At 50.4% G+C, this 27,986-nt stretch overlaps 1 protein-coding gene across 1 annotated transcript in view; it reads right to left on the bottom strand.

The window, feature by feature from the left end:
• Nucleotides 1-5: 5 nt before the first annotated feature.
• NRBP1 (nuclear receptor binding protein 1) overlaps nt 6-27,986 on the bottom strand; it is a 33,134-nt gene continuing 5,153 nt past the window's right edge. Inside the window, exons 3-18 of the mRNA XM_056487272.1 lie at nt 20,594-20,716; nt 20,115-20,216; nt 19,936-20,025; nt 19,433-19,473; nt 18,305-18,399; nt 5,664-5,747; nt 5,318-5,376; nt 4,123-4,221; nt 3,908-4,040; nt 3,542-3,644; nt 1,912-1,962; nt 1,684-1,819; nt 1,551-1,604; nt 1,181-1,244; nt 1,020-1,075; nt 6-829 (exon numbers count right to left, since the gene is read on the bottom strand). Coding sequence (XP_056343247.1) covers nt 731-829; nt 1,020-1,075; nt 1,181-1,244; nt 1,551-1,604; nt 1,684-1,819; nt 1,912-1,962; nt 3,542-3,644; nt 3,908-4,040; nt 4,123-4,221; nt 5,318-5,376; nt 5,664-5,747; nt 18,305-18,399; nt 19,433-19,473; nt 19,936-20,025; nt 20,115-20,216; nt 20,594-20,716 — 1,389 coding nt within the window. The 3' untranslated portion in view covers nt 6-730. The remainder of the gene's footprint in view (nt 830-1,019; nt 1,076-1,180; nt 1,245-1,550; nt 1,605-1,683; nt 1,820-1,911; nt 1,963-3,541; nt 3,645-3,907; nt 4,041-4,122; nt 4,222-5,317; nt 5,377-5,663; nt 5,748-18,304; nt 18,400-19,432; nt 19,474-19,935; nt 20,026-20,114; nt 20,217-20,593; nt 20,717-27,986) is intronic.

The following is a 27,986-nucleotide window of genomic DNA, read 5'->3' on the forward strand; positions in this document are numbered from 1 at the left end:
GGCTCTGTACAAAACAGTTTATTAAAAATAGGAAATGATAGAAATGAGATGCAGGAACCGCGGCTCGGCCCCGCCGCGCGCCGGGGCCGCTGCAGGCCCGGAGTCCGCGGAAGGGCAGGGGCTGCGGGGGCTGCGGGGCCGCAGCCCGGGGCCAGCACTCGCCACACGCCGCGGCCCCGGGCGGGGGCGAACCAGTAAACAAAGTGCAGCCGGCGGCGGGAGCGAAGCGCCGGGCGGGGAGCGGGGCCGAGCCCGGCCACCCCGGGGCTATGGCGCGGGAACGGGGGGAGTGACCGGGGGTGCAGGGCTTAGGGGCTCACCCCTGCTTACCTTTAAATTAAAAAAAAAAAAAACCAAAAAAAAACAAAGAAAAGAAAAAATAAAAGAAAAGATAAAAAAAGAAAGAAAAAACCCATTTCTGTGCTGTGCAAAAGACACTTTGTACAATTCAAACAAACTCCATGCACATGAGTGGGGCTGCAGAACACCCCAAGCCAGGCCTCAACTCCGCAGCACAACCTGGCAAATCCCAACAAAAACAGGGCTGGAAATAATACTGATGCAAAAGTCCCCTTTGGAGGCGGGCAGGGAGGACTGTCGGTGAGCCCAGCCAGGCACATGCAGGATGAGCTTCCAAGCACTGCAGCTGGGGTCTGGCGGGTGCCGACAGCGGGGCAGACACAGGCGGCCGCAGGCAGCGAGGCCACGCTGGCTGCCCAGAGCCATGGGGCTAAGATGACACAGTCACGGCCGTCAGGGCCCCATTCCGAGTGTAGTAGAACTTGCTAAATGCCTCTTCAAGTAAACAGGTGAGTCTGCTCTGGTCAGCCTGGGGAGAACAAGGACAGGGAGGGGTAAGCCCCATCCACTCAAAGCTGAGAGCACGGCTGGAGTCCTCCTGGGCAGAGACCTGGCTTATTCCTCCTGCCTCCTCCTCCCAAAACGGGCTGATGTGGCACAAACTGCTGAACTCTGAGAAAGGAACACAGGCCCACAGCCCTACCTGAGCCCCTGCTTACCTCGCTGATGAATCCAAGCTGCACCAGCTCAGCTGCCAGCTCCTGGATGTTGTCATCTGCAACACAAGGAAAGGCGTCAGTCCCCGGTCCAGGTGTGCTGCTGGCCCCAGGGCACCTTGGCAGGGTCACAGGGGTACTCATGGGCTGGAGAAGGTACTCACTGGGCTGCAGGTCACAGCTCAAGTGTCGATTCAACTTGTCTTCCAGTTTCAGCAGCAGTGTCAGCTGCAAGGCAAAGAAATTCTCATGAGGCATTGCAGTCCTGCAGGCTGCCATGGCAAGCCCAAAGCAACCCTAGAAATGCCCCCTGGGATGGGAACCATCCCTCCAGACTCCCACAGCCAATTCCATCCTGAAATGCAGCTGGCAGCACCATCCTGTGCTGGAAGCCAGGAGCTGGGGGTGGGCCCAGGCTCCGTGTCCTGACAGCTGCAGAAGTGCAGGGCTACCCCAGGCACCAGCAGCACACCAGAGCCAGGAGCCCTGCACAGCTCCCCAGCCTCCCCAGCCTCAGCCAGACTGGAAACATACGTGGTGCTTCACGCCCTCCTCCACGGACTCGATGTTGCACTGCATCAGCACCACCTGCAACAGAGGCACAGAGCCATCAGAGCTGCCCACGCCCTGCCTGCAGTGAGTGCAGGGCACAGCCCCTGCAGCTTACCTTGCGGGTCTCCACCTCAGCAGGCTCTGGAGTTGGGGTTTTCACTGACGGGGGAGCAATGGGAGATTTCACCACCACCTGCTGGGGCTGCTGGGGTCGTGGCATCCCAAAAGCTGTGAGGGGATAGATTCCATTCCTACAAGGAAGAAGCAGCATTTGAGGTTATACCTCTCCAAACTTTTTCCAGTCTCACACACAATGGAAGGTGTCTTTAAAAATCCCTCTTACCTCACATCCTCCAGGAACTTGTCCAGCTCCAGTGCTGGAGATTGTGAGAAGCTGGAAAACAAAATGTCCTGAGATGAGAGAGCGTCTCACAGTACCACCCACTTGGGTCTCCTGGGGTGCAGTTTCAAATCCCCATGTCCTGGGCTGTATCCACAGGCAGGATGGGTGTGGACAGAGACAGCCACGGGTGTGACAAGCTCTTATCTTCCCTTAAGGATATAACTATAGGAGCTAAGGATGATGCAACAGTTATGGCAGAGCCAGTCTCCCATCCCTCAGAACCCTGCAATGCACAGTTATTTGGAGGGTGGCCCAGTGACACTGTTCCTGGTGAGCTGTTTCACAAACACCTGCCACACCAGGTCCCTGGCTGCAACAAACACTTGGAACAGCCAAACCCTGTCTCAAGGCTGCTCTGAAGCATTCCAGACATGAGGTAAGCACTGTGAAACTGCTGGAAGCCTGACAGGATATCCACAAGTGCTTCATGGGCTGCAGACCTGCCTCAGCTCCCAGAGCACCCTCCAGCCCCTCCCACACCCCCAGCAGCTGGGATCACCCCACCCTCTAACACAGAAGTAGTTTCCAAAAAAAATTCACTTTTTTTTTTCTAGCAGCTTGGTTTGCATGGCAGTCTGATGAACCTCCCAGAAATGATGCTGACATTTCAAGTCTTTGCTGCTTTCTTTTCCAGCACCTCTGAGTATGGCACTACCAAAAAGTGAGTTCCAGGCTGGCACCCACGGAGAGCCATGCGGGCAGAGACTGACATCCCATGTATGTAAGGATCTCTCTTGCACAGCTTTGCCTATCCACTTCTTGTCCTTCATTTTGAAACCATATCAAAAACATTCCAAAGGGAATTTCATACTACTATTTCCTAGCACTGTGGCAACTGGAACATCAGCTTTTGGAAGGGTCTCTATGGCTCAGAGAGCTGCTTATATGACAGAGCTCTTATTCCTTGGTTACTCTTGTTCAGCAGCCTGAGCATCCCAGAACTCTGGGCTCCCCCAGAAGCACCTTAGGTTTCTCTGGGAATACAGTATTCACATCTTAGTCTTCAGCCAATCCCTTGACTAGCCAAGGCTTTGTTATCCAAAGTGTACATCACTTTTCTGGTGCTCTGCTTGCTCCATATGTATTACAGTCACTCCCTTAGGGAGCCACCACTGCAGTGCTGTGTGTCACTGACAGCTGCCTCAACTGCCTTTCCCTGTGCATAATGTGGAGTAAGATGCTCCACTAAAAAAACACTGAGGAACCCTTTCTCTGAAGTGTTGGACTCCACCTGGCTAGTCTGTGATTGTGCAGAGCTGTTCAGCCATGGTTTGCTGGGGACTGCTCCAACTACAGTGTGTTCATTTCATCCATCCATCCGGGGAACAACTCATCTCAGATGCACAGAATCTGCTCCCAGGAAACAGGTGCAAGGTCTCCTTCCAGCCAGGAATAATCCTCCCCAGAAGTGTGTGTGCCCAGACAGTGATTGCTCCTTCAACTGCAGCTCTACCAGCTGCCATTGGCACCCAGTCAGTGGGGAAACACCAGCACTGAGGGGATGGGCAGAGTCCCAGTGCTCACACCAGTGACCCAGCACTGCTCCCCTGAGCACACCACGGGGACTCACATCATCTTGACTCCTTCCCTGTCCTCGTGATTGATCTCTGCCAACACTGCATTCATGTCGAGGTTTTTGGTCATTTCTTCTAAAGCATTTTCAGGAATCATATCTATTAAAAAAAAAAAGAGTAACTTAGAGCAATTGCAGTTCCTCTCCAGCCCTAGAAAAGCAACGAAAAGTGCAGAGGTCTTATGCTCTCTGACACTCTTGGAGCAGGTCAGGCACCACGGCCCTCCCAGCTCCCAGCTGCACCCAACAGCCAGGTACTGCAGAGCAGCAGGGCTGGGGAGGGTGTTCCCACTGCCTGCAGCTCAGCAGGGCTCTGCAGAGCCCCAGCCCACGCGGGGCCAAGGCTGCAGGCCCTGTACTCACGCTGGTGCCCAACGATGCAGTGAGCAGCCAGGAGCTTCAGCGAGGGCACCTCAAAGAGCGCGGGGTGGAACAGCAGCTCCCGCGCCGTGGGGCGCCGCCCAGGGTCCTGCTCCAGACACTTCTGAATGAACTCCTAAAGACAAAACCTGGTCAGGCAGGCGGCAGGCAGCAGGCGGCAGGCAGCAGGCAGCAGGCAGCAGCCCAGCGCGGCTCACCCGCTGCAGGCCGTCCTCCAGCAGCTGGATGGCGCTGTTGATGGCCTCCTGCGGCACGTAGGACGACTCCCCGTTGCCCTGGATCTCCAGCACCGCCATCTGCAAGCAGAGCACAGCATCAGCTGCACTGGAACGGCACTCTGCGGGGGAGACAGGCTCGAGGGGACCCCTGCCAAGCGTGAGATCACAGCCAAGCTGCCTGGGGTTACTTAAGGTCACATTTAGAGACACAGAGAATGGCTGCCTCATTGCAACAGCTTGCTCCTAGCACCCCAAGACTGCCAGGGAGCCCTGGGAGCTCTGCCAGCAACAACCTGGACACTAAGTGTCTCCACTCTGAACCTCATGATCCATTGGCCCGCTCCTCTGTTTGCTAATTCCATAATGAAGCAGTGACTGGACCACTGCCAGGATCTGACAGTGTCCCTTCTGGCTGTGTGAATAGCTCTGCATGGCAGAACAACAGCAAGCACACAACACATCAAGAACAGGCTCCAGCCAGCCACACAGACACTAATTCCCAGCTAGGAAAGGCTGAAAATATTGCAGAGAATGTCTCTGCATTCAGCTTAAGTTTTGTTTCCTAAAAGTTGCATCTTTCCACAGTTCTCTTCCTGCTTCACTAATGGAATGTGCAGCACAGGTTGAGGGTTCCTTGTGTTGGCTCTTTCTGACAATTCTCAGAAAATACTCCTAACAACAATTCCCATTACCTGGACTTGTACCTACTGACTGCAAGGACAGAGGAAGCACGAAGCTGCTATGACCATGCATGTCAGACTCACATCAACTGCAACCTGCACCTCTATCAGATGGGCACAGGCTGGCCCAGGAAAAGTGACAGACTACAGCTGTCCTCTGCTCCAAACACAGCAGGCACTGCTCACATACATGGACATTACATAACAGTTTGCAGCAGTGACTATCCCCTCCAGCCAGAGTCTGACCTCAGGACTGGCCAAGAGCCGCTAAGTAACTCATTATTCATTAGGAATTTTGGGGAGAACTGCAAATCACTGAGCCATTTACTTCTCAGTGAGGCACTTGGGGGAGCCTCCACAGGGAACGTGCACTTGGCTCTGAGAACAAAACACACTTGTCATCAAGTAAACCCACCCATGGCCACAGCCTTTCCAAAGCTCTCTCCTTCCTCAGATTCATCATCTCTGTCCCACAGTCCACATTCAACACTTACCTCCAGTGCACACATCCCAAAGGAGTAGATGTCCACAGCAGTGGTGACATTGGCAACTTCTGTAACACAGAAATGGCATTGTTATCAGTCAGCTCTACCTGCAGCAGCACCACTCTGCATCAGGCTGGGACAGTCCTGCAGCTTCTCCCTCCTCTGCTACCAAAGAACAGAGGAGCTGAAGCATTTCAGCAGGCAAACAGCTCAGAACTGTTAATATGGCATATGTCAAGAGCCTGGAACTGAGAACAAGGTGCAGGACAGCTTGAAAGCATCATAAAAAAAAAAAAAAAAAAAAAAAAAAAAAAAAAAAAAAAAAAACAGGCCTGCAGCCACAGCCACACCATACCTCCATATTCTGGGGCAAAGAAGTGCAGGTTCTTCTGCTCCTCACGACAGGTCTTCACGTGGTTGTTAATTGTGTCCGGGGCCACTAGAAGAAAACCAGGAATGCTTAGGATACAGAAAACCATAGCCCATCTCTGATGAAATCCCAGGGAACACCTGCAACTCCAGGCCCTTGGTGCCAAAAGGGGCAGAATGGTGGCATTAAGGTGAGTCTTCACAGCCTTCATCTCTTGTCACCTGCCCTGACCCAAAACATTCCTGCATTGTTTCCTTGGCAGCTTAGCATCACTCTCCAAGGGCAAACCTGGAGACCACAGCTGCTGCCTACAGGGAAGACAAGATGGGAATAACTCCCAGCTGAAATGCCTAACTTCAATCAGATCTGTAGCATTTGTCACTAGCACCTCATTCAGAACAGCAGCCTGAGGAACTGCCAGAGATGCCAAGGTCACTGCAATTGGTCACTACCTGGAGTTCTGGGAGGATGGACCTACCAAGCAACTCTTGCACCTTTCAGGAGGATGCTGGTGCCAAAGTGCCTCCAGACAAGCCAAGCTGCTGAAGGAAGGCAGGTGACCACCCAGACAGCAGAACCTCCCAGCAGCACAAACCACTCAGAGCTGTGGGGAGGAAATAACTCACAGCCACAAGAACAGTGAGCAGAGCATAAGTATGGACCCCCAAGAAAGATAAGCCTTTGGGATAGCCACCTCTGCAGAGGCTGCAAACAACTCTCTGAAACTAGCAGCTGTCTCTGCCAGAGAGAAACACTGAGGTGGGCAGGGAGCACAGGGCCACCACCCATCTGGAACTCTACTGTCACACTGGAATGTGCCCATGTCCCACCTGGTCACCCTCCTCATCTGCACTGGCACAATGTGGGCTGACACAGGACATGCCAAACCACCTGTATTTTTCCATACCAAAGAGGATTCCCAGCTGAGTGACTGGTTACCAGTTTCAGAGGAGATCTTTGACTCTAGTCAGACCAGAAGGACCCCCCTTGGTAACTCAGCTCAGCCTTGCTGCATGGCACATACCAAATCGTATTTCCCAATCCAAGTGCTGGAAGCAGAGCTTGCTCCAATAGCTAGGGGCTTCTTCATCAGCCAACCATTCATAAGTAACTGCTTTCTGTTCCTGTGTTAGCTCTGATCCTAGGAGTCCAGCAAGATGATTTAATTCCTAGTGCTCACCTGTTCCCAGACACCAGCAGCTCCTCTCACCTTCACATCACCAAGCAGCATAAGCTACATTCTTTGTCTTTCTCCTAAGACCTGCTCTGTTTTCCCAGTGACACTGACTGCTTCAGACAAGTTCTGGCCAGGATTGTGCAGCATCACACCAGTTCTCTCTGCTGGGGATTCTGCCCCAAAGCATCTCAACACCCCACAGATGACAAGCAGCTCAAAGCCTCCCTCGAGGAGGCAGCAAATGCCTGATCCTCATCAGCACCCAAATGATGAGCTCTGGACTTTATTCACCTTAGTATTCTGTACTCCTGAGTCAGCTACTTCTGGAGTTTGCCCGCTCCTCTGCAGTGGACTGGATGTGCTCCTGTGCTGCTGGAGCCAAGCCTCAGCCCCAACCCTGTCACCACACACCCATGCAGTGCCAGACTTGGCACAGAGTAAACACCTTGTCCAGCACACTGGGTTATCTTACCAGGCCTTCTAAAGAGAGTATTTAAGGCTTCAGAAATCCTTCTATTCCAACACCAGATTTATGTTGCTGTTTATGGGATCCTGGATATCTCTGTGCCCATTGCAGTGTACAGGAACTATCACACAGATGTTTGTGATACCTGTGAAACCTGCAGCTACTGCAGGCATGCCAGAGGGACTCCCAGTGGTAAACTAGACAATCTGGGGAGAGCAAACCACTCATTTTTTAATTCTTCTATTCATTCTGCCTTTCTTATCAGTACAATGCATTGTAAGAGGAAACAAGGACCAAAAACTCAACAACCCAGTCCCACCAAATCCGGAGCAGAATCAGCCAAGGAAAGTCACCCCCCACACAATGTCATGATCAGCTTCATTTTCCAACGTCTTTAAATCCTGTTATGACCACATGTTGGATGGCAAGAGCCAGTTCACTATTCAGGCACTCTGTTATTGGCTCTTGCCCCTTTTAAGGACAGGGATGAGGGATAATCAATCACAGAACATACTATCAACAGAAACCTCAGCAGTGACAGCTGACACATTTCCATACCAGACAGGCAGGCAGAGTGGAAATCTAGCCCAGACTCCATCTATAGTGTCCTTAATGAGGCCCAGCCAGCCTTGATAACCAGCTCCCCTGCATCCAGGTCCTACAGACCTTCTGCAGTAGCACCAGCATCTCTGGAAAGAACTGGGCTCACAATGTCTGTGGGAGCCTCCAACTCAGATACACAGAACTGGCACACAGGCACCTCTGACTTCGCTGCTGTGGGTCAGCAAGGGACCTGTCCCCTCTGGTACTCTGGTCCTTGTGCTTCCTAACCTGCTGAGTCCCACTGGAGTGTTTTTCCATCACTGTTGCAGAGGCTGGCTGTGCAGCTGGGTTTGATCAGCAACACTTGGCAGGGAATCTGGCTGTCCCAGCCATTTCTATCCCAGCCCATGTGCAGCTTGGCTGAGGTGACAGGTGTGACCTCACTCTGTTATTGCAGAGCTGAGGCAGCACAGAGTCAAAGACATCAGACCCCCAGAATCTCCCATGTGTCTCAGAGCTAAGCAGGGACAGCCCTGCCAGACACAGTCCTGCTCTATGCATCACTGACAGCACAACATGCTTCTGGGGTCAGCTCTGAAAAACTTCCTGCAGGTGTGCTCAACCTGCAGGCAGAAGTGCTGTTACAACTGTGACAGGATTTTAGATGGTAAGACAAGAAACATTGGATTTGGTCTGGTCACTGTTGCAGGTCTTCTTGATGCATGGGCACTGATAGGGGCTTGAGAGCTTCACCTGAGCCTACATTTTAAACCAACCTCCTGACTGTACAAAGTACGAACACACACCTGAAGTTACCTCTGACACATGCTCTCCTGCCTGACTCACATAGCTGGTATCTACCACTTATACACCTATTTCTACATTCCCAAACTGGCTCCATGCTGTGCATCTTTGGATAGATGAAGGCTGAGGACAGCTATTAAGTGGGACAAATTATGAAGACCACAAAGGAAAGTCACATCAACAATGACAAAGAATGTGTCTTTTTCAGCCACAAGAAGGTGACTACAAAGGGGCAGATGACAAAACACCCATGGGATTGACAAGTCTGGTGGGCAATTAGCAGAGATGAACTTTAGAAAAAGGCTCAGCCAAATACGGTGTCTGAGCAGGGCAGGTGATACAAGAGATGTGAAGCACAGCAGAGAGTAGGACAAGCAGCCCATCCCTAACAAGCTGAACTCAGTGTGACAACAAAAGCACAAAAAGAGATAATCAGCATTCCTCCAGGAGCGTGCTGTAGCTGGCCAGACTTCTCAAACCCTCAAGAACATGCAAAAAGAGCTGGGCAGAGTAGGTGGCCAGGCTGTGTGCCCCCTGGCTGTTAAGGTGGCATTTCTCCCCAGCTGTCCCCACAGCAGGTTTAGCAGAGCACCTAGGCACGCAGCCCCTGCTCTGGACATTCCCCTCTGGCGCAGTGTCCGTCCCACTCCTGCCCTTACTCTGCACTCAGAACTCCCTCCTGGCAGGCAGGAAAGTCTCCTGTCCCTCAGTCCTCCCCACAGCCCTGTCCCACAGCCCTGCCTCTCCTCCTGCAGCAGCAGGAGCTGCACGTGAGCAGCTGCAAAGCAGAACAGGACGCTCAGCCAAGGGCTCAGGGCCCTGGCCAGCACAAACCAGGGGAAACCAATGTCAGTGAGAAGGGTCAACAACTGACCTCTGGGACTGTCCCGGGCTTGCTGTGCAGCCCAGCCACAGGACAGTCACCTGCTCTACCACCAGAGACCCAAAAATTATCAGCTGAAGCCAAGATCACCTCTGCAGCCATACAGGGGTGACCACAGGCCAGCAGAGGTATGAGGCCACATCACTGTCCCCTGTGCCCAGACACTTTCACTCCTGCAAAAGGATACAAGACTGCACAAACCCACAGTGCTACACTGTTTGCTTTCTCTGCACAGTGACGACAAAAGCTTTTTTATTACGGAGGGCAAGGCCTAGAAAATAAGGAACTAGGAAGCTATTTGGAATAAAACAAGCATACAGCCATTAAAGAAGGAGTCAAACAGGAAGAAGTGCCAGTTTTATGCTGATCACAGAATAAAAGCTCCCTACAGCCCCCAGATCTGTATCAGAGATTGCAAACTGTTTGCAAAATGTTTGCAACACTGAGTCACCAGAAGCAACAGGATTTTCTCAGTATCATGAGCTGAAGGGCCAAATAGATTCAGGGCATGCAAAGCTCACCAGAGACTGTTCCCAGAGCCAGGTACAGCTCCCCATGTGCTCACACACATGTGCCCCCCAGCAGGAAAGCAGCCTGCTGAACACTGCCCGTGGCTCCCTGCACACAAACACTGCTGCAGCAGGATCAGCGTGCTGGCACTAGAGAGTCCATGGCACACGGACTGGAGAAGGCTCCTGGCCACAGAAATTACTGCAGAACCAAAATCACGGCAGGGTTCATGCGGGGAGAGCCTGGAGGGGACCCAGAGCAGCTGCCCAGGACCACCTCCAGATTTCTGGGGTGCCTCCAACAACGGGACTGCCCTGGGCAGCCTGTGCTGGGGCCAGCAGCACACAGAGAGCCTGGGGAGCAGGGGGACCCTGTGGGGAGCAGGGGGGACCCCGTGGGGAGCAGCCTGTGCCCTGGCCCCAGGTGCTGTCCCAGGTTCCCCTGCAGCCCCGTCCCCAGAGCTGTCCCAGCCAGGGCTCCCCGGGCCCGCTCTGCTCCTCAGCCTGACCCAGCAGAGACGCTCCAGCCCTGCAGCAGCACAGGGAGCTCTCTCTCCCCATGGGCTCTGCCCAGCCTGTCCCTGTCCCTCGTGTCCTGGGAGCCAGCGCTGGGGCTGCACGAGCACAAAGGGCCAGGGCCATCCCCTCCTCCCCTGGCAGGGCTTTGCTAATGCAGCCCAGGCAGCAGCAGCTACTTTTGGGGCCAGGGCACACACTCCTGTCAGTGCTGCACCATCACACTGCCTCACATTTCTCATGAAGCAGCAGGTGCTATTTTTACATTTAAAAGAATACTTAGAGTTCTAAGTTGACATGTTTGACCACGTCCACTACATGGAAGCAGAAAGTGGAAGTAGGCAGAACAGGAAAAACAAGAACAGATAAAGAAGAGCTGTAAGATTAGTACCTGTCAATCCTGGTTGCATGCAGGCTCCTAAACAGGCACTTAGGAGTTTATTGGCACTTTATCTGGAAGAATTCATGATATAAACAACCTCATCACTAGCAAAGTGTGTTGGGAGATCTGAAATCTGCACCCAAAACCAAGTTCCAGGTTCTAGAGCAGAAGAATGCAAACCCCTGCTTGGGCTACACTATCTAACTGCAATGCAATATTGATATGAAAAAGATACATATGTTCAATCACAGTGCAGGAGCTACATGCAAGCAGAAAAACAAGAACATTCACTGAAACATTACAGACTGAGCTGTTTCCTCTGTGTTTCCTCTGGAGGAACTGACTCCCAGAAGGCAGATGTACCCTCAGAAACATGGCTGTGAAGATGATCTTGTTGTGAGCAGCTCTGCTTAACAGAAGCAGGCATTAAACCAATATAAATGCACATTCTAAAATACAATTAGGGCCCACAAGATCAAGAATTTCAAGTACAACTTTCCCAAATTTCAAACTCCTCATCTTTGATCACCATTGTTCCACATCATGCCAGGGGGACCCTGGGAGATTTAACCTGGAGCAGAGCTCACCCCTGGAGGCAGGTGCCAGAGTGCAAACACTGCCTAGCTCACACAGCTCTGGACCTGAGCCACAAACCTGTCCAGGCTGGGAGGGACCTCTTGAGAACACAGCTCACCCTCTGCTCAGGACAGCCACCACAGCCTGCTTTGTGTTTAAGTGAGCTTTTCAGAACTGGCACCAAGGAGCTTCCTCAACTGTGAGGCTCCCAAAGCCTTCAACCAAAGGGCTCTGAAAGGAGGAGACACCTGCAACTGCTGTGCTGATATGAGAATGGGTGAATGAAGACCTATGACTACAATCCACATGCCCATACTGACTGGGAAAGTCACATAAAACCAGAGAAAAAACAGAGCTGAGGCAGCAATGCCTTCAATGCAACACAGAAATAACAATGACCTCAGAAAAACATGTTCCATAACCTGGAGCACTAAACAGAGACATTTAAACCTTTTAAAACATCTTACTTAATTGAAAACAACAACCAGTCTAGATGACCATCGTTTTCTGGTGTTTTCATGAATGAGGTGAATCACAGCAGCACACAGAGGGCACACTGAGATGGGGAAATAAGTACTAGGAGCAAGAGCCAGCTTTTAAACCTTTTAAACCACAGCAAAGAAGGAGGAAAATCTTTGCAGAAGGCCAACCAGGTCACCAGTTCTTAATTTGACTTTAAAAAGTGCCAGCCCCTTCCCCAGACACACCCTGAGCATGTGGTCAGCAGGAGGCAGCTGGAACTTCCAGCACGGGCAGAACCCCCGGCTGCTCCTCCTGCTTTGAGCTTTGTGCTGACACAAAAGCCCAGAGCAGGTCTCTGCAACTGTTTCTGCCACTCTAGTAACCAGGGCAGCAGCTCCAGCATTGCACCATTGCAATTAGAGCATTGCACCATTGCAATCAACCTCGTGCTATTCAACTCAGTTTGTCCAACAGTTTCTCAAGACAATCCAAATGAGAAGCACTTTCATTTGGAGACAGGCTTTTACACAGAGTTTCACAGACAACACAGACCCATGGCAGACAAAGCTTAAAAAAAACAAACAAAAGTAGCCTGGATCTAACCTTGGACTTTCTGAAGCCTTCGAGACAGAAGATTCCACTCAAAACTATTTCCTTGCCCAATCTCATCACAGCAGCACCTGTAGTCACAGACAGACTTCACAAATGTCTGCCTTTGTTTTGCCAAGTTTCTAAGGAACCAAAAATATTTAGCTTGGTAGAGAATGTGCTTGACTCACACACAAAACTGCACAGTTAGAAAAACTCAACTACATCAATTCATGTTACATCTTCCTAAATCAATGCAAACATGCCATTTTTATGGCAGATTTTTCTGTCTGATGACTTTTATTATCCAGTATTTTCCCTTTAAAACCACACCTGCCATAGTTGAAATAAGCCACATCCAAGATATCCTACTAACCACTTATTTCTACATCACCTCAAGTGCCTGCTAAGAATGTGGAAACCAGCATGACATTTAAAGATCAGGCAACAAAATCCAAGGGAGTGAAGTGACGACTGAAATAAGATTGGCTATAAAAGCATGTCACTCACAGCCTCATTAGCTCAATGCTCAAGCAAAACTGGAGCCTTATATCCTAGATTTGGTGTTTTCAAACCCAAATCACTGTTCAAGACCTAAGGCTTAAACAATCCCCAGCTCTCATACCAGCAGTACCTCCTGGTACAACAGGCTGTCAGAACAAGTTCACCACCAGCCCTCCAGGAAAGCTCAGTGCTCCCAGGCCATCTGATGCCGCTCCAGCCCAGCTGAGGCACCACAGCATCTCCTTATGCCTGCAGAGTGCTGCCTCAGGCTTCTCCTGCCCGTCCAGCGCCAGGGCCTCTGGTTCTGCTCACAGGGTGACTGGATTTTGGAGGAATGGTGCCCCCAGTGTGGCTGAGCCCAGGCTCAGCCAGGTTCCTGTTCTGTGAGCTCGTTCCTGGAGCAGTCACTGCTGCTCTGCCACCCTGCAGCCATGCCAGGGACACCTGCCCTGCCCAGCACCCAAGCCCTGACCATCACCATGCTCCTGGGCTGCACCAGACCCAGACTGAGCTTTCCAGGAGCCTCTGCTCCCCTGGCAGTGCAGAGGCTCAGCATGTCCTCCTGCCAGCACCTGGGAGGCACAGAGCCCTTCTGGTCAGGCTCCTGCCCTTTCCACCACTTCAGCTGACAGCTGGAAGGTTCCCAACTCAGCAGAAACAAACTCTAACCATTGAGAATAATCCTGATGGCAAAAATAAAATTAATAATTATTTTAAATGTAAACAAGGTGTTCTATGCAATAGGGTTACAAATTGCAGCACTCAAATCCTTCTCTGGCTCCCACCAGCCCAACTCCCTCCTCATATGCACAGATCTCCCCAAAACCAGAGATTTATCTGGGGAAACATCAATAGCCAAGCTTACTTCAATCCAGGGACTCATCTGGGGCAGGAGGGATCTGGCTATCAGGAGCCAGACACATTCACTGAAACATTCATCTTAAAACCAACACATCTAAGGAGCTCAAACTACAAGCAAGCAATTGGATAGCCAAGCACACAGTGGGGGCTAGTCCAGGGCTGGGTCCCAGCCAAGGGCAGCAGAGCAGCAGCAGGGAAGAGCCTAATGGACGTGGGAAGTTCAGCTGGGAAGAGCTCAGAACAAGGCATGGCTTGCTGACATGCAGGAGCAGCATGCACAGGGCCCGTGGACTAGCATACGCTAAGAACATGGAGAGGGAGAAAACTAACACCCAGGAGACTTCACAAAGGGCAGTGCTCCCTCTCTGTAAGGCTCTGGCCAAGAGCACGAGGAACTGTTTGCATCCCAGCACAGAACACGAGCTCTCCAAGCAGGATGCACCTAAGCCAAACAGTTTTACACACAGCCTTATAGCAAGGGAACACTGTAAATAGATCAGTGTGTATGTCTGTGTGTTACAAATATAGATACACACACATATATATATAAATATATATATATACAGATACACACAGAGATAAAATCATGTACATGACATAAGTGGAGTCACATCACAGGAGCGGAGAAGTTTGCTCACCATTAGCAAATATCCTATGAAAGACTGTTGTAACAGAGCAGCCCGTGAGCGGGAAGTAAAACGAGATAAAGTCAATGAGTTGGTGAACAGCAAAGCACTTACATCCATAGAGACAGCTGGGTCAGAGTCAGGGCACACAGGGACAGGACTGAGCACTGGGCCCTGCCTCCAGCCACCTCTTCCAAAGAAATTTGCCTAAGGAATACCAGGTCTTCCACCTGAGAACCAGACCAGGCAGGGGAGACGAGGCATCTCTGACCAAGCAGAAGGTTACGGCTGACTCAGAGACCAAGAAGCTGGAAATTCTCTTCTGAGAGTGTCCACCCACCCCAACTACAGCAGAGAATTCCCCTTCCTACATCCCAGCAGCCTCTGGCCACAGGTCTCAGCAGGAGAACCCACACTTACACACCTGGCCACACGACGCCACAGCAGAGCCAACACCCAGGAGTCCTGGCCCGTGGCCTGGAACTGAGGGCAGACTCTGAGCAGACACAACTAAATACAGACTGAGTCTAAGGTCAGGTGTGGGGCAGACAGGAGAGATGCATTAGCAGCAATGCCTGGAGGCACAAGTGGGAAATCTGCCCTGCACCCTGGAGGTGCTGATGGAGGTGTCACTTGTCACTCAGCACGTGCTGATACAGCACCGTGTCTCAGGGCACCAGAGGACACTGACACCCTCCAGCCTGAGGCCTCCCCTCTGCTGGGGCACTCTAAGAGCTGCCCAAAAGGATTTTTAATTCAAACACATCAGTTCTTTCCACCTGTGAATGGTTCTTACACTGCCAGTGAATCCCAGAACAGCTCCCAACAATGCCAACACAAGCAGGCACCCTGACTGCACATGCTGCCCTTCCTGCACTCAGAGCAGCTGCAGCCTGTCTCAGGAACACACCTGGCAGGACCTCCCCTCCTCAGACAGCACAGACACCCTCACTGCTGTGCTGCACCCAAGCTCTGTGAAGAGTACACAAGGCACAACGTGGACTTATCACAAGGAACGCTTTCATCTGACCACAGCTCCACAGAGCAGGTGGAACATTCCAGTCTCTGGGAATACCACTGACAAGTTTAAGAGCTGTAAATGTTGTCCCTGTCCTCATCACGAGTTCTCCAAAGCTCTCCACTCATTTGAAACTTCTTCTCCTTAAATCTATTACCTCTGCACTTTATGGCACTGGAAAAAAAAAAGTTAGCAAATGAATGGATTACAGATGGCTTTTGCATTTAAGTATTATATAAAATCTTTCCTCCCTCCCACTCCCTTTTTCTTCCCCAGCTGACCCCCAGCACACAGATTTGCATACTGAACAGAGAAACAGTGACCAGTTCAGCCAGTGCACATGCTCCTGCATCTGGGGGAGCAGCAAGGAGCCAGGGCTGTTCCCACTCTGAACATGTGTCACAGGGAACCACGGTCAGACATTTCCAATGTGACACTGCTCTCCTGGCACGCCCCACCCCAGCAGACAGCAGCATGTCCTGCAGTGCACACCAGCAGCTGCCTTATCCAGGCTTTTGCCCCACATTCAGCAAGTATTCTCTTTGCCAAAGCCATGGGGAGAGGAACTCTGGGAGCAGCACCCAGCACAGTACTGGGGACAGAGACAGCACCAAAACACAGCTCATAGTGCCCTGAATCCTTGTTCCCCAGAAATCCACAGAAATTATGTCCTGCTGCTTTTAAGTAAACACAGGGAAGTGCTCAGACACCAGCCAGCTGTACAGAACACAGACAGGAAGCAGCAAACATGAGCCTGGCACTGCCAGTGACCCTGGAGCACCTGTCATTCCAGGGCCCAAAACTCAAACCCAGCCCATCTGGCACTGCAAAGGCTCAAGCTCCAACACAACCAGCACTCCTGGGGATGCAGCTTTACCCTTTCTGGTTGGGTGGGCTCTGTAGGAACAGGCATACATCCTGCAACACTGCCAACTCAAATTCCAGCCTGCACTGGAGCCACAGCTTTCCCATCTGGAGGATTCCTCTTTTGACCACAAGCCTACTTGCACTCACTTCCCTTTTTATTTAGGAACGTAAAAAAGACCAGAATCTTTTATCTAAATCACTTCACCTCTGAACCTGAGGTAAGCCAGGCAGCCCACAGCTGTGGAGCAGAAAGGTCTGCTCAGGAACATCTGCACATCAGCACTGCAGCTGCAGTCACACCCCAGCACATCCTGCAGCTCTAACAGCACAGACACCCACTTTTCCTGGCCTGAGCACAAGATGAGACTGCCATCCCTCCTGCTGCACCTGACAGAAGCAAAGCTTTGTGAAACTGAAGGGAGCAAAGGTGCAACTGTGCTGAGGCCACCATTTGTAGCCCACACCTGAAGAGCCACCTTCCTTCTGCACAGCCTCTGAGCTGCAGCACTGGAGCTGCATGCTCTGGGAGCAGCAGATCTCCCTCTGCTGAGAGCCCTGGCTACAGTGCCAGCTCTGTGGGTTTGGTTTTACAGACAGTGCCGGCTGCCCTGCACAAAGGTGGCAGCTGCAAAATACTTTGAAACTAAACGAAAAAAGGGAATTTCTTGAGTACTCAAGTCTTCCCATCAGTCTGAACTGAATGTCGGGGAGTTTGCCAGCACACAGGTACTACACATACTCACTCCTGGAAATCTCTCCAACTTGGACAAAGTCAGGAAAACACAATAAAGTCTATGTGATGACATGATGACATCAGCTCTTGTGTAAAGAGCAAATCCTCAAGTTTACAGGCAGGTAAGGAGCAGAGTGCTCCTTCTGCCATGACCCTGTCTCCCTGGTACAAGCACAAATCTGCCACCCCAGTTCTGGAACAAAACAACAACACAGGAGTTCTTTGATGGGAAGAAAAGCCATAAGTCTACAGCTGATAGAGAGGCTATTTCTGGATGACAGGTGATGCAGAGCATCTTTCCCTGTACACTGCCACATCAAAGCAGAACTCACACAGACAGCAGCTCCAGGAAAGCAAAGACCTATTCCTCAGATTGAGAATACTTGCAGAAGTTGAACAACAGGTAGCAAAGCTGTCCCTTGAAAGGTCATGTCAAGGTGTGACATAATGCATTCCGACTGCAGACAGATTTTTAGAGACATGGGAATAGCAGGAAAAAACAGAGGATGCAAGGATGCTCTGCACTGCCAGGAACATCACTTACTTACTTATGAAATAAACTGTTTTGGCACAGAGTGGCTGCCCAAGCAGGACATTCTGTGCCAAACAGCCCAGGGCAGCTCAGCAGCCTGAGGGCAGGCCCACAGGAGGGATGCTGGATAAGGATGTCAGGACAAGCTGTTCACTGCAGTCAGTCTGTCCACTTTGTTATAAACTGGGTTGTGACAAGCAGCACTCTCATGGCTTCATGGACACAGCTCCCCAAGCTTCACAGTGCTGGGAGGAGAACTCTCTGTGAATTAGCATGAAAATCTGCAGAGCAGATGAACCCACACACGATGTGCCTACAAAACTTCCAAGTTTCAGCATCTTTTCCTGTGTCATCCCCTTTAGACAGAAAGCTAAAGAGGCTAAAAGGCAAACAGCACATCAGTCTTCCCTGCAGCTGACAAGGGTCCAATCACCAGTGAATCCTGCTCCCAGTCTCTGGCACAACTGATGTGGTGGAGAGCACATGTACACACATGCCTATCATGCCAGGGAGCCTGGGCAGGGCTTTTTCTGTTTGGGCAGTCTGTCTGACAGGCAGGGCACCCCCAGCAAGCATTACCTGACCCGATTTTGATCAGTCCGTTGTGCTGGATGAAGATGGTGTCACAGGTCAGGTTGCCATGGATGATGGGGGGATCACAGGAGTGGAGGTAGCTGGAGATGCAGAACAGAGACCTGGTCAAGGCCTTGAATCCCTCCCTTCACCCCTTCCCATGTGAAGCAACATCAGAAGAGAAAATGGCACATGCCAGGGATTTACAGTAGCCAGGAGATACAATTCAGTGACTGCACATCAGCCTCTAGCTGAGAACCAGGAACAAATAGGAACTGTCTCCAGTGAATCTCCAGAACACGGCGGGGAGAGAAAGATTTCCTCTACCAATACCCAAGAAACTCAGGGTACCAGAGGTAAAGACACACTTTCATCCAACCCAGTACTGCTGAACAGATTCTAAAAGGGTCACAATTTTATACCAAAAACATCAGAGCCTTATTCTGTCCCTGCTCAAAGGGGACCAAAGAGGCACTTAATGCTTAACACACACAACTGGGCATGTTTGCCAGCAGGCACAAATAAAGCCTTTCTGTGCTGGGCCCCAGGTACACTCTGTTTTTGCATCACACTCTGCTTGGGTTTATGTTAGCAGCTAGCACAAATGAGCACAGTCAGCTCCCAGAAGCCTGTCAGAGCCCAAACTATTCACCAATAGACCATTTAGCCATGTGGCACCTGAGTTTTCTCTATGGAGTGCACACCACACTCTGTCATCCAGGCTGTTATTCTAAGGTTATTCTAAGGTTCTAATTAGCTACTTACCAACTCTAGTTCAGGTGGAAAACAGTTTTTAAAACCCAAAACGTGCTCTACTCAGCTGTACTGAAGTAAGATGGCTGCAGAAGAGCTGTATCATCAAGAAATGTACACACACATCTAACAACACAGTGCCTCAATATCCATGAATCCACTGCCTGCAACAGGGCTGCAGCCTGCCAATGCTATGGAAGCTTTTCTCAGTCCTCCCACATAGAACTTGCTTTCCCTGTCATTTTGCAACACCCTCCTGACCATGGAGAAATCCAGACTATAAAGCTGGATACTCTGGAGAGCTCCCTAATGCTTAACTGCCTCACAACTGGGGAACATCAGCCCCAGCTGCTGGAGTCTCCAGGTCAGTACCCCATGTACCTGAGAGCAGAGAGGATCTGGGTGCACCACCGCTTCCATGCCTGCAGACACAAAAGGAAAAGGATAAAAAAATCATCCACAAGGAGCTAATCTGTAGTTCTGTGATTCACAGCCCTCTTGCAGGAAGAATACACGCTTTTACTCAGTGCAGCTGTAAAGATCAGTACTCCTATGGTACTGATCTACATATTGTTCTACATATTCCCACAGAAACACACCTGCCCTCCAGAGTCTGCCGTGCACAGACACCACCCCCTGTCCTGTGAGGGCCCCTGAAGAGGGATACTCATGTCACACCACACCTAAGAAGCTGCAGAGCTGCTGGCAGTAAAGCAACCAGCCCAGAACTGCTGTCCCAGAGAACCTGCAGCTGAACCAGGGACACAGGGGAACTGCAGCAATGTGTTATCACCAGTTCTCACTGGGATCCTCTGCTCAAAGGGCTTTCCAGGAGCTGATGGCTCTAAAGAATTACGGTCAAACAGGAAAAAAAAAAGAGCTACCTTTTCATTCATGGTTTTGTGATTTTTCTTTGTCTTCTTCAGGAACTGTTTCAAGCTCCCTGAAGACATGTACTCAGTGATGAAGATCACCTGTGGGGCAGTATGACACATTACCCTCCACTTTGCTAATTACCTAACAACACACAATGAGAACACAAGAGCCTGATGGCTGCACTTACCCTGGCCTTGTTCTCTTTCACATCAGCCCAGTATTTGTGGAACTTCACAATGTTAAGATGATCCAGTTGAATTAAGTTGTCAAACACTGCTTTAACTTTTTCCTTAACATCAGAAAGACAAAGACATGTGACATCAGAGACCACACCAACCTATATCCTTCTTTCTTGTTGGGTCTTGGTCCCCTCAAACACCAACATCAATATATATGTCAAGCCCCTATGCTAAGAGCAGACAGCATCCCGTTTCCCTCTGCACTGCACCTCAGCAGAGTGTGGTTTGATTGCCAAGTCCAAATGAACACAAGGGCTCATGGAAACAGCACAACAGTTTTCCAGGGCATTTCCTGTGCAGGCCAGGCTTAAGCCAAATTTGCTACATTTGGACAGCACAGCGTTCCAAACAAAGTCCCCAGTATCCATAATCCCATCCCAGGGCAAGGTAGGCTTCTCACACCCTGCTGGGAAACACATCAACTTACTTCCTGAAGCTTAAAGTTCTTGCGCTCAGAAAACTGAACTTCATTCCAGACAACTTCCACGCCCTCCTCGGTGTCCATGGCCAGGTAGGCACTGTCAATCCCCGGGACATTGCGCTGGTTCACCTGCAGGGAAGGGTGGAGACACCTGTGAGCTCCGAGCCAGCAGGACCAGATCACTGCCACCCAGCACTCAGGGGAGAATCAGCAACTCTGCTCATTAACTTTTAATTAAATGAGAATTCCAGGACAGGATTTGCACATGTATCTTGGAGCAGGGCATATCCAAAACATGAATAACTGCAGACCATGTGAGCAGCAAGTCCTGAGCACACCGGTGGGGAAACCTCTTGTGCACAAGTGCTGTGCTGTAGCAAAGCTCCTTCTGCCAGAAATATATTAGATTTTCATGGCTCAGGACACCTGTAGCTCATTCCTCCACAAAAATACCAAAAACACTCCAACAATACAAAAGGGATACAGAAATGTCTCGAGAATCAGATACAACTTTGTGGAGGAATCCTCTGAAAGGTGATGACATCTGAAACTCAGTGAAAACAGAGAGGAATAAGGGGAAACCTGAAGCTTCAGAGGAGGGAGCCAATGACACAAGGGAGACCACTACAGTAATTTCTTTAGTTAATAACTGTAAACCCAGCACAAGTACATCCACACTGAATGTTAAAGACACAGATGAGCACTCAGAAAGCAGCAAGGCAAGGGGAGGGGATTGAGAGTTTAGAGCCCAGCACAAGGATGGCAAGGGCTGTGGGAGAACATAAGGCTGAAAGACCTGCAGAGATCACACGTGAACCGCTCCCAGCAGTAAAGTTTTCCATAACATTGTTTTTCTTCAGATACGTAGCAACATTCAAAGATGAACATGGTCTCTTTCACCCAACATCCATTTACTGTCATGCCTTTGCCAGGCAATTTCACAGGCACACAGCAGTCATGGTGAACATCCCACTGCACCAGGCAATGTGCAGTGACAGAACTGGATTCAAAGTACTTAGAGACGACAGGAAGGTAGAATTCACCCTTTAATGGCCAGCTGGCAATCATTACTGTTCCCATCCGCTGACCACACACCAAGAATCACTTCACAGATCCACAGGACAACCTGAGTTGGAAGAGACTCACAAGGATCACTGAAGTCCAGCTTCTAGCTCTGCACAGGAAAACTCCAAGAATCCCACCCTGTGTCTAAGAGCATTGCCCAAACACTCCTTGAACTCAGGCAGGGTTGGTGCTGATTACCAGGCTTGGCAGCTTTCAGCTAATCCAATATCCCCCCCTGAGGTAAGGGTTAACACAGATCTGCCTGGTAAATCCAAACTCATCTTCTACTTCTGTCACCTCCAAAACCTGCCCATTTCACAGCTCCTCCCTCTCATATTGCTCACCTTCTCTTCCCTCACTAGGGACCCAGCAGCATCCTGCTGCTGGAAACTTCTCACCTTATGTAAGAGTTCCCTCCAAAATCCCATCTCCCCTGGCAGCCACTGTCACATGATCAAATTTCCCCAATTTCATCATTCCAGCTGAGTTACTCTATCCCATTCTGCTCCTTCCTTCCTGACAACAGAGTGACAGGCCACCAGTACAGGTGGGATTCTTTATGACCTCCCACGGGACTCTGAACAGGACAATGACATTTAATACCCTCACACTGCAGTGACAAATGATGCCAAGCACAGTAAAACCAGAGTGATACAGACTTCTCTGGCAACTCAGCAGTAAACGAGTGTGACACAACCAGCTGGCTGCAAGGCGTGGCACAGGCAGGAACGAGGGCTACAGGTCACCATTCCATGAGGAGAGCCTGAGCTACAGAGGACAGCTATGGAAAATCATCATGGGAGGTGGCAGCTGAGTATGAACCACCCCACTGCCTTCCACTTGAGCCACCTACATAACTGAGGGGTAAAAGGACTGTGTATATATATATATATATGTGTGTGTGTGTGTGTGTGTGTGTGTGTGTGTATACATACTGATACCAACAGGCCAGGCCTGTTATGTTTCATCATTAAAGAAAGCTGAAGGAATCAAAATAATTAAGGACAGAACATTTATTCCTTCAAATTTTAGAATAAGCAATATCTTAGGGAGGACAGCAGCATAAAATCACCCAGTACAATTACTAAAGCTGAATGGCAAAAGGCTTTAACTTCAGGGAAGTTTAAAGAAGCCCTAGGCAACAAAGGCAGCTGTGTGAGGGCAGTAAGGGCAAGGTAACAGCCACCACACTGACACCCAGTGCCCCTGCATCCCTTTGGATTCTCCTTCATCCCACTTGCTCCCTGTTCACAGAAACATCAAGGCTGGAGAAGGTATCTAAATCAGAGTCCAACAGGTAAAGGCCCTCTACTGAAAGCCTCCAGATTTACTGGATTAAGTCCTCAAGTACCAAGTACTTGAGTACCTCAAGTCCTCAAGCAACTACTGCAAAACTGCAGCTGGGGCTGTGGACTTGCCACATCTCCCACTTCTGGCCAAGCTCCCCAAGCATAAATGATTTCCATGACTCATAGGCAATATTCCAGAGCACCAGATATGAGTCAAGATACCAAACCCAGCTGACATCACCGATAGCAATTCTGTTTCTCAGGAGATTGGACAGCTTGGGGAGAAGAGAAACAGGGGAAAAATGCAGACAGGCAACTGAAAGGCAACAGCAGACTCCTCCTGCTTGCCCAATCCCTACTGCACATCCCTTTCCATGCTTGGCAAGGCAGAACCCTAAACCCTCATGAAAACATTATTTTATAAAGTATCACTCTGGTGTTTGGCCCAGACAGGGCAGCTTCTACACTCTGAGGGAGGAACTGACCTGAACCCAGCTTAGCCTGAATTTCTGCAGCACAGCACAGGAAGCAGCTCCACACTGCAGCTCCACACTGCACACAGCTCTGAGTCCATGTAAGCAGGAGGCAAGGAAACTCCACAAGAATTTCAAGTGAATTACTTAAAGGAGTATGGCCTGAGTGGCACAACAGCTCTAAGGGAAAAAAGTCTGGAAGATAAATTTTCTTTTGGAAGGTTTTTCCACCGCCCAATGCATATTTTTTCTATAGCTCTCAAACATCTGTGTATCTGTTACTGAAGTAACACAAACTTTTGGAGAGACATTCTGTAGTTCACACAATCTGTCAATTAAACAAAAAAAGAAATAACAGCCTAAATCACAAGTGACAGCAATAATTTACAGTCTAGGAAAAAAGGTATAAAAACTAGGGAAAAGTCCACAATAACTAGAGTATCAGTACAGAACAGATTTGCACATTGAAAAAGAGCAGGGGAATGGCAGCACACCAGGCCAAACCATCACAAGAAACCTCAGATTTGGTTCAGAGCAGCATGATTATCTTAACCAGTTTCCCTGGCCACTTGTTTAAGCCAGAAAAAGGTGAAAGCTCTGCCCAACCACCTGGCAAAGACAAGGGACCCCCAGAGCCAGCAGCTGGGCCACAAGGAGCTCAACTTCTCCTTGAGCTGTGGGGAAACAAAAAGCAGCAAATTCACCAACAGAAACTGAACAAAAAGGGCTCTCTGGGATCTGAGGCTAATCCAGAATGTAACACAATAAAGAATGCCAGGTCCACTGCAGGCAAAGGGAAAAGAAATCCAACAAAGCAAAGAAACAATCCTACTTCATGTTTTAATTAAACTGACACAGTGGCCTTGGCAATTACAGACATGGTAGTAAAATGCTTGAAAGGCTTTAATTCAACAAGAAAATAAAAACAAGCAGTGTAATTTAACAGAAGCAAGGAAAGGAAGGTATTGATCATTACCACAGCTGTACAGACCACCTCATGCAGCAACTAAACTGGAAGGAAAAGACAATCTGACCACCAGCAATACAATAATTGGTTCTTCCAGACATGCTGCACCAAGTAACAAGATCAAAAACATCAGCAAGAAGTTAGTCTGTTTAACCCAATGGACACACCTGGACCATTTAAAGAGAGGGTTAAAAGTCCTCCCGTGTTGAAGCTCTCCCTGGATCCTAACTTGACTGCACAGTTGAGATGCTGGGCTGAGACCGAGCCAAAGGGTGGCACATCCTTCAGGCACCACTGTGTGTCCCTGTCACCTGCCATGGGTCCTGCTCTGTGCTGACCCACACACAGCTGAGCCCTGCTGGGAGCCACGACACCCTGCAAGGAGCCCAGGCCCCTCTGCCAGCCAGAGCTGCATCTGCTCTCCAGGAAACGGGCAGGTTTTGAGCACTGCACGGTGTCACACTGCCCGTGTGACATTCCACAGGTGTCACCCCGCGGCCATCCAGCCTCTCCAAAAGCCCTCTGACAATTCTGGCTAAACAACACACTGCAGGACAGACCTGGCTACAAATTACCATGTAACTCCCCAGGCAGTAGATCAGCAGCTTACAAAAACACAAAAGTATGGCTGGAGTCAAGATACTCGGAACAGAAGCAGCACTTCTCTGGCTACAGTCACTGAGACTGGAAAAGCAGTCTCACATCATCGAGTCCAGCCACTCCCCCAGCACTGCCAAGGCCACCACTAACCCATGACACAAAGTGCCACATCCCTACAGCTTTTAAATTCCTCCAGGGATGGGGACAGCCTGTGCCAAGGCTGGACAAACCTTTAAGGAAGGAATTTTAACACCCAACCTGAGCCTGCCCTGGCCCAGCCTGAGCCCATTTCCCCTTGTCCTGTCCCTGTTCCCTGGCAGCACAGCCCGACCCCCCCTGGCTGTCCCCTCCTGGCAGGGAGTTGTGCAGAGCCACAAGGTCCCCCTGAGGCTCCTTTTCTCCAGGCTGAGCCCCTTTCCCAGCTCCCTCAGCCTCTCCTGGGGCTCCAGCCCCTTCCCAGCTCCGTTCCCTTCCCTGGACTCGCTGCAGCCCCTCCAGGGCTCTCCTGTCAGGAGGGGCCCAGAGCTGCCCCCAGCACTGGAGGTGCCAGTGCTGAGTATCCCACAGGGAGACAGGCATCATTCCATCTATTTAATGGATACCAAAAACGAATACAAATTGCCTAATGCAAGACCAAAGGGATGAGTGCTCAGTTTTTTTTCAGATGTTTGAGGGAAGTAACAAAAGTGTGGAAAAAGAACAAAGAAGCCAAGAACGTCTCAAGCCAAGCCTTGAGCCTTATCACCATCACAAGTACAGTCTTTTTTGATAAACTATTGTTCAAACTGTTTTCTGTGCCAATGTGCTCCTCAATCTCTGTGTATGTGCACAGGCAAGCACACACATCTGCAAGCAAACTCCACACCAGACTAGCCAGAGAGTTGGGACAAGAGGTGTAGGGTCAGGTTTTTGCAGAGACAGAAGGCCTGGGGGACAGGTACTAGACACCTGAAATGGGATTTTTCCTGAGCACTGATGAGGAGAAACAGGATACAGCTATTCCTGTCATGCATGCCACCATGGGATGCTTGAAAATCGCCACGCTTCCATGGCTAACCTGTCTGGCCGTGCCTCTGCCCATCAGGATTTGCCATGCAGCCTCCCTGCAGGCAGGATCTGCAGTCAGAGCCAGCACACAGCCTCTCCCCTCTGCTGGCCCAGCAGAGCCTCTTCCCAGTCGTGTGGCAGCTGTCAGGACACCACGATCGCTGCTGGGCTCCCCCAGGCAGAGAGGGCTGACAAGGGGAGGCTTGGTGCTGCTGCAGACCACAGTATTTTTAGAGCAGCTCTGTAAGGAATGCAGAGAGAACTCCATCCCTCCGTGGCAGGCAGAGTGTGAGCAGCCCCTCCAGCCTCCCAGAAGTGCTGGAGAGCAGCACCAGCCAGCCCTGCAAGGAGTGTGTGCCAGCTGTCTGTCACAGCCTGTGAGCAAGGACAGAATGGGGCTGTGGCTAAAGCCCAATCCCCTCTGCACACTCAACTCCCCTCAGATCATTCTGGCATATCCCAAGGACTCATTTCTTTCAGGAAGCCCCCGCATGAGCCAATAAAAAAGTTAAAAGGCTTCACATACTCCCTTCTTAATACCTTCCCAGTGTCAAGGAATGCTATAAAAACTAGAGCGTGGCACTAGTTTTCTCCACCAACTGGAAATAAAACAGATCCATTGTCAAAGCCTGTCAGGAGCTGGCAGCCCTCTAAGTGCCAGCTTGCTTGGAGGACTGGTGCTTATCTTTTACTACCTCAGCAAGTTTCTTTCCAGTCATAACAGAGGCTGAAAAAAATCAGGCCCCAGCATCCCAGAATCCAAACACTCAGTCTGTTAGCATTTTTTTCTCCAACAATGCTGCACTCTATCCCCTTGAAGAAATGTAAATCCAGAGGTACAAATCTGCCTTCAAATGAAAAATTATTCAAGCAACTGAGACTCCCCCTAGAAGTGAGAAGACAACAAAGAGATAAAGATGCAGCAAACCCAGCGTTTCACTTCTTGTCTGAGTTCAGGTCCTCATGAATCACAGTTCTTTTCTTCACATCAGATAGCTCCAGCATAGATTAAGAGCATCTGTAAGCCTGAGCACTGAAATCCAACTGTAACATCCAGCCATCAACAGCTGAGAAGTGCCAATCCAAATAACAGGCAGATCTTTCACAGAAAACAGAGAACCAAACTGATGGCAATGTGCTGCCTGAAATAATTTTCTGAACTTCCAGTATCCAGTGAAGAACAGCAAGACTGGACTCATGTGCACAGGTGCACTCTGTCTCAAACTCTGCTCCCTGAGTTGTGCTGCTGACCTGACACCCAGGGCCACAGGGAACTCCACCCATTACTGGATGTCCTAGTCTGCACACCATTGCAAGGGGAGCTGTGAAGGGCTGCACAGTGAGAAATCCCGGGCAGAAAAACAAGCATTATTCAACATGGCAACCACTGCATGCACAGCCACACTGACACATGAGGCACGTGCCCAGAGATAAGGCAGGAACGAACATCCTGATCTCAGCAGTCACCCAAGTGGGGCAGAACATGGAAAGTGCAGCAGGGGAAAGTCCAGCAGCTGAGTCACAAATGAGTGAGCAACACACGAGCCACAGAGCAACGATCAGTCACAAGGTCACTGATGGCTATCAGGAACTGAAACGTCACCTCCAGCCACCCCAAAAGTCCCCCTCAACACTTCAGAATCCGTGGGACAGGTGCACAGACCCTGTGCCTGCCATCAGTGCAGGGCAGCATGATAAGCACTGGCACAAGTTTCCAGATGACCAACAGGGCACGAGCAGGGCTGCAAGAACAGCACAGTGCTCTCCCACTGATCCTGAGCAGCCTGCCAAGCTCTCTGGAAAAGGGTAAAGGTATCTGAGCAGAGATTTAAGCTCATTCTCCCATTTCCTCCCTCTTGTGCTCCAAGTGCCAGTCTCCTGCGCTGGGGAGAGCAGAGCACCCAGGCTGGACCTTGAGAGGAGCTACACAAGAGGCAGCAGGCCCAGCCAGCCTGTGG

The sequence above is a fragment of the Oenanthe melanoleuca genome, chromosome 3 (assembly GCF_029582105.1).
Source record: "Oenanthe melanoleuca isolate GR-GAL-2019-014 chromosome 3, OMel1.0, whole genome shotgun sequence".
Lineage (NCBI taxonomy): Eukaryota > Metazoa > Chordata > Aves > Passeriformes > Muscicapidae > Oenanthe > Oenanthe melanoleuca.